Here is a 6,000-nt window from a genome sequence, read left to right on the forward strand (position 1 = left end):
AACAGTGATTCCTTAGCTTCAGGGCAATTCCATGGACTCACTGAGGTATTCAGTTTGAGCGACTATTTCCTGCACAGAACACGAGGCCCTGCACAGACGTAAGTGCTCGTCAAACGTTTGCGGAGTAGAGCTGTCAGGAGCATTTCCCAGGAGATGGGGGCACTCCGTAAAGCAGGATGTGAGGTAGTCATTTCAGGAATCCTGCCTAGCTTGACTTTCTAGGAGAAACTCAGGAAGATGGAAGAGCCATCTGTTACTCTTTTATTCCCCTAGTAGTCGGACTCAGGGAGCAGGAGGAGGGCCTCTGTCCGCCAGCCTAGGCTGCCAGGTCTTACCTTTTTCTCAACTTCCACAGCGGTCTGCCTGGTGATCTCAAGGTTCTCCACCAAGGCCGTTTCTCCCAGGAAGTTCCCGGAGGCCGAGGAGAGGCAAGAAAGCAGGTTGTCTTCTAATGTTTTGAGGGTGATTTTGAACCCATTCTGCTGCTTTGTGAGATCTGACTGCAAATATCACATAAGGGAGAGTCAGGTGTAGAAGCCCAGAGTATCTGTTCTCAGGGTAAGTCTGAATAGATAAAGGGTTATGGGCCAGAATCCCTTCCCTTAGCAAACTGGAAGCAGGATAGCAGAGTGCTTGGGACCACAAGCAGACAAAATCAGCAGGTGACTTGAACCCCAACTGTACCAGTTACTAGTCACGTGACCTTGGGCTGAGTTACCTCTTAACACGTCATAACCTCAGCTGGGTTAATCCTGGCCCTACTCGTAGGAGTGCTGTGCAAGGCTTAGCACAATGCTGGGACACGGTCTAGTCACTAAATGGAAGTTACTTCTGGGAATAGTTAGAGGGTGGGGTCAAGTTTTACTTCTCTGGAAGGTCCTCTCTATCACCACTTTGCTGCCCCCCAAGGGAAGAGCTCTTCTATAGACGACCTTAAAAAAAAACAACAACTAGAAATGGTTTTATACAGTTTCGACAAGATGATCGCAGGAGCCCTCCTTAAGGTTGGAGTGGGGCCTTGGTATCGAGGCAGATCTTACCTCCTCTCCCTTTTTGATTGTTAGGGTCTACGTCCTAAAGCACTGGGCACTCTCTTACTGTGGGTGATTGCACATGTAACCTCAGGCAGCTGCGGTTTCTCTGCTCTTGTACAGCCTGGGATTATTGCCTTTGGATCCATGGAAAGAACACTTCTTGTTGGAGACCCCAGCCACAGTCATCCTGGCCTATCTTCTGTTTCTTAAAAACACATGCCTCCATCTTGCTTTATAACCAGAATTCACTCTTCTCTCTGCTGCGGGCACTCTGAGTCAAAGTCTCATGCCACCTCCTCACAGAATCTTTTTCTGACCTTCCCAATTTAAATTAGCCCCCTGGCACTCTAACATCCCTCTGCTTTTATAATCTAATCATGTCTAAGGAGAGGGGAAAAAGGATACTATTTGCTATGGACAAAAGTGTGCCCCCCCCCACCCAAGTTCATATGTTGAAGCCCTAACTCCCCCCTCCCCCATGTGACTGTATTGGAGGTGGAGGTAATTAAGGTTAAATGAGGTCATGAGGATGGGGTCCTCATGGTGGGATTAGTGCCCTTATAAGCAGAGACATCAGAGCTTGCTCTCTCTGCACACACAAGTAAGAGGTCTATGAGTACATGGTGAGATGGTGGCCACCTACAAGCCAGGAAGAGAGGTCTCACCAGAAACTGGACCCCTAACTCAGACTTCCAGCTTCCAGACTGTGAGAAAATAAATGTCTGCTGTTCAAGCCACATAGTCTACGGTATTTTGTGATGGCTGCCCAAGCTGACTAAGACACGACCCTAAAGTGGCTGAATCCATTTCTACTGCCCTTGCAGGACTGAACCCCACTTAGTTCTGGACACAGACATGGAGCACATGTGGTGAGAGGCCCAAACGTGTTCCTGTACAGCCTGTGCCAGCCCTGCTCTTGGACAGGAGTGTGGGTTCTCCCAGCTGCCTCCTGCCTCCTGTTCTTCAGCCTGCTCTATCCTCTGTTTCCCAGTAGGGTGTTCCAGGTGGCTGGATGGTGCTGGCGCTCCTCTGAGCTCTAGCGAAACCACGTTGCTCAGCTTCTGGAGGAACAGCCCCACCTATCCCAGAGCGGGGCACATGGCAAGGTCTGGTGGCAGGGCATCATCTCCTTCCTCCCTTCCTTGCTGGGTACCTGACGCACCTTCAGCTTCTCCAGGTCTGGCCTCTCCATGCTGACCACAGCGGCCAGCAGCTGGTCCTCCAGGCCGTCCCTGGTCACAGTGAAGTTGATCAGGGTGGCCTGAGCCTGCAGCTCGGGTTGGTAGTGAGGACTGGCCAGCTTGGTGTGAAGGATGAGCCGGAACTTAGGATTGTACTCACACTCTTTGTCTCCGATTTTAATGAACCTGGAACACAAGGGCTCATGTGAAGGTGGAGTGCCTTCCTGTGAGCTTTGGTCAGGGACAAAATCCTAGGCGAGTTTTTTTGCAAAATCACAGCAAACAATATTGCCATACTCAGATGACTCCTCCCAAGCGTGTCTAGGTTGAGCCCTCAGGCGGCGAACAGGGGTGGAGGGTGACCGACTTTCTCCCACGGCCACCACATCTGATTTTGAGGGCACAGCTGGAGGAAGAGCCACTCACTTTGTGGTCCGTGTACATGAGTGCATTATGGAACGTTTCCAGCAGATGGCAGTAAAACATTTGCAGGAAGGGGAACCTTCTTAGAGTTCGCACGAAGGTGATTTATAGGCTAGCAATAGGGCTTACTTTGTCTCTCGGCTGATGGAGCATTACTTCTACGGGTGAAAATGGTTAATTAAGTAAATAAGCACATCCTAAGGACTTGAAAAGGCGGCTTATGGCCTGGGCAGTGGGTGAGGCTCCCTTCTGATAATTCTCATCCCCCTCCTATGTGCCTGTGGCCCTTCTCCTGCCCCTCTTTTCCTCCTCCTCCTCCTCCCAGACCCTTGTTGAGCCCTGATCAGCCACCAGCACCCAGAGCAACAGGGGTTCATCAAGCTGACAAAGCACTGAGCTCTCAGAACTCAGACGACTGGCTTCGATGAAATGCTCATGGTTCAAAGTCAGACTGCTTTTTCACCACCTTCCCTCTAACGCTGCTCTAGACTAGTGCACTGGGGTCGTTGAGCAGCAAGCCAGTGAGCTGGCTGACGGAAGCTCCTCCGGAACTGCCTCTAAGGCATGAGGGCAGCTAAATGTTCCTCTTCCGGCAGAATGAAAGGTGTGCTTCAGGGGGGCTACTTGATGTGAGCTGAGGAGAGGAAGTTCTAGGAGGAGCGGGTCTGTGCACAGCTCTACAAGGGGTCGTGAACCAGCCCCTCAGAAGGGCCAGCAGTATAGCTGGGTCTCACCGTCCTTTCTTAACGCCTTCTCTCCCAAGCAGGGGTCCCAGCACAGGATCGATGGACTCCTCTAGGTTTTCAATCAGCACCACCTCCCCAGCTTCCAGGGCGCGCTCAACAGTTTGAAGGTAGCTGAGGAGACAGGTGGGCGGAGTAAGCCTGCATCAAGGGGTGGACTGGAGACAGTCAACAGGCAGCCATGGCCCTGAAGCGCGGCAGTAAACTTGGAGGCACCGCTGTCTGGGATGACGTCAGACAGCTGGCACATTTTTCTCTGTCTAAAATGATATTTATGTGATCTGAACTATTTCTTATAAAAAGGGAAAAATGACAAAATGCAAAAACGAATATGAAAATTAACTGTCATCCTTGTGTCATTTACATTTTGGTATTGCCTGTAGATGTTTGGACATATTTTCAAGTTTATTATTACTATTTCTATTTATTTTATATTATTTATACTTTTATTTATGTCTGCATTTATATTTATGTTTATTTTTATTTGATCCATGTAGCTCATTTGTTTTATAACCTGGTTTTTGTGCGTAAAAGGTAAACATTTTCCCATGTCATTAAATATTCTTCTATAACAATATTTATGTGCCTGGCTATTAGACTGTATTGATACACCTTAATTTATTTAACAATCAATTACCAAAAGCTAGGCTATTTTTAATTTTTCAATATTATGTAGAGTTTAACAAGCACATAAAAAATTGATTTCCCCTAAACAGATTTACAAATTCGATGCGATTCCAATTCACACAATAAATAACAATATAACTTTATAAACCTTGACCAAAAATCTTAAAGTTAATCTAAAAGAAAACAATGAGAATGTTTTTTTAAAAAAATAAAAGATCATGAAGAATAAGAGGAGGGACTCACATTAGCTGATAATAAAATATTTTTTATAACTTCAACAATACAGATATGTAGAAAGAAGTCTTAAAGGATATCATACACCAAAAGTTGGGAGTGTTGGGAAAAAATGATGAATTATAGGGCCTATTTATTTCTTTGGGTAACTCCCCTCCCCTTCTTTTTTTACTATGATGATATATTACTTTTGTAATGAGAAATGCCACAATAAATGTTACTAAATATAAAACAAAATAATTAAAGGCTGGTATAGTATTGTATAAATAGAAAAGAATAAAAGCTAATAAAATATTTCAATATAGAGTAAAATGTCATCTCTAATCAATCAGAGAAAGGATGGAGAATTTAATAAATGGTATTGGAACAATGGCTAACCACTTGAAAAGTGAAAATTAGGTCTGTACCTTATATAGTACCTGAAAATATATTTCAGGTGATTGGATTTTAGTGTAAAAAGAAAACCATAAAAAAACCTAAAAAATCTTCTATATGAATATTTAGATAACTTCTGGACAGAAAAAAGAATTTTCTAAACATGATTTATAGAAGAAATGTGACATGTCTGACTCCAAAAAAAAGTTGCAGTATGTCAGACCTCACAAAATTAAAAGGCAAATGACACCCTTGAACACTTTTCCATTCACCGATGAAGGGAGACTACACTTAACAGTCTTAACCCATACTATCTATAATGTAATATTTGTATTCAAATAATACACAACAAATCTAGAAAATCACCCAATAGAACAGTAGTCAAGGGACACGAACAGAGAATTAATTAATTACTATATGTCAGGCACTATTTTCAGTACTATGGATATAAGAATGAGCAAAAAGAACAAATACTTGTGTCTAAAATGCAGTTATTGGTCAATTCGAGAGGAATATTTTAATCAAAGTTTGAAGGGAAGGCCAGGATTAGATTACCATGACTGATGACACAGATAAAAATACTTCGTGTCCTACCTCGGCATTCATTTCTCACCTACCCTCTCTGTAAGAAAGGATCCATCCGGGTATTCAACATGTGATTTAACTATTTTCTGAACATCGCATGTTTGATTTAAACAACCGTGGGTGGTCTGGACCCCTGGACAAGCATGTTTGGGATATGTGGCCAGGGCAGCAAGCCTCACGCTGGTGGTTGTATGTTAAGATTGGATAAACGTGGGCTTCGAAGTGAAGATCACCTTGGTTCCTATATTCTCCATTAAGTTTTAAAATTTTTAACTAATTATTTTAAAATTGTGGTAGACTATTGTGTACTACAGCCCCTGGGACCACCGTTCTACTTTCTGTCTCTATGAATTTGACTGCTCTAGGCACCTTATGTAAATGGAACTGTACAGTAGTTGTCCTTTTATGACTGGCTTATTTACTTGGCATACTCATCTCAAGGTTCGCCCATGCTGTAGCGTAGGACAGAATGTCCTTCCTTTCCAAGGTTGAATAATATTTCATTGTATCGATACACCACATTCTGTTTATCCATTCATCTGTTAATCGTCACTTGGATTGCCTTCTACCATTTGGCTATTGTGAATAACGCTGCTTTGAACACGGGTGGGCAAATATTCATTGCCTTTAAAACTGTGTACTCGGGCTTCCCTGGTGGCGCAGTGGTTGGGAGTCCGCCTGCCGATGCAGGGGACACGGGTTCGTGCCCCGGTCCGGGAGGATCCCACATGCCGCGGAGCGGCTGGGCCCGTGAGCCATGGCCGCTGGGCCTGCGCGTCCGGAGCCTGCGCTCCGCAA

At 44.9% G+C, this 6,000-nt stretch overlaps 1 protein-coding gene across 1 annotated transcript in view; it reads right to left on the bottom strand.

Moving 5' to 3' along the window:
• The window catches only part of DNAH9 (dynein axonemal heavy chain 9), a 304,796-nt gene that overhangs the window by 59,300 nt on the left and 239,496 nt on the right, over positions 1 to 6,000 (bottom strand). Inside the window, exons 54-56 of the mRNA XM_024127927.3 lie at positions 3,373 to 3,495; positions 2,197 to 2,401; positions 336 to 500 (exon numbers count right to left, since the gene is read on the bottom strand). Of these exons, the coding sequence (XP_023983695.1) occupies positions 336 to 500; positions 2,197 to 2,401; positions 3,373 to 3,495 (493 nt within the window). The remainder of the gene's footprint in view (positions 1 to 335; positions 501 to 2,196; positions 2,402 to 3,372; positions 3,496 to 6,000) is intronic.

This window comes from Physeter macrocephalus, chromosome 14 (genome assembly GCF_002837175.3).
Source record: "Physeter macrocephalus isolate SW-GA chromosome 14, ASM283717v5, whole genome shotgun sequence".
NCBI classification, from domain to species: domain Eukaryota; kingdom Metazoa; phylum Chordata; class Mammalia; order Artiodactyla; family Physeteridae; genus Physeter; species Physeter macrocephalus.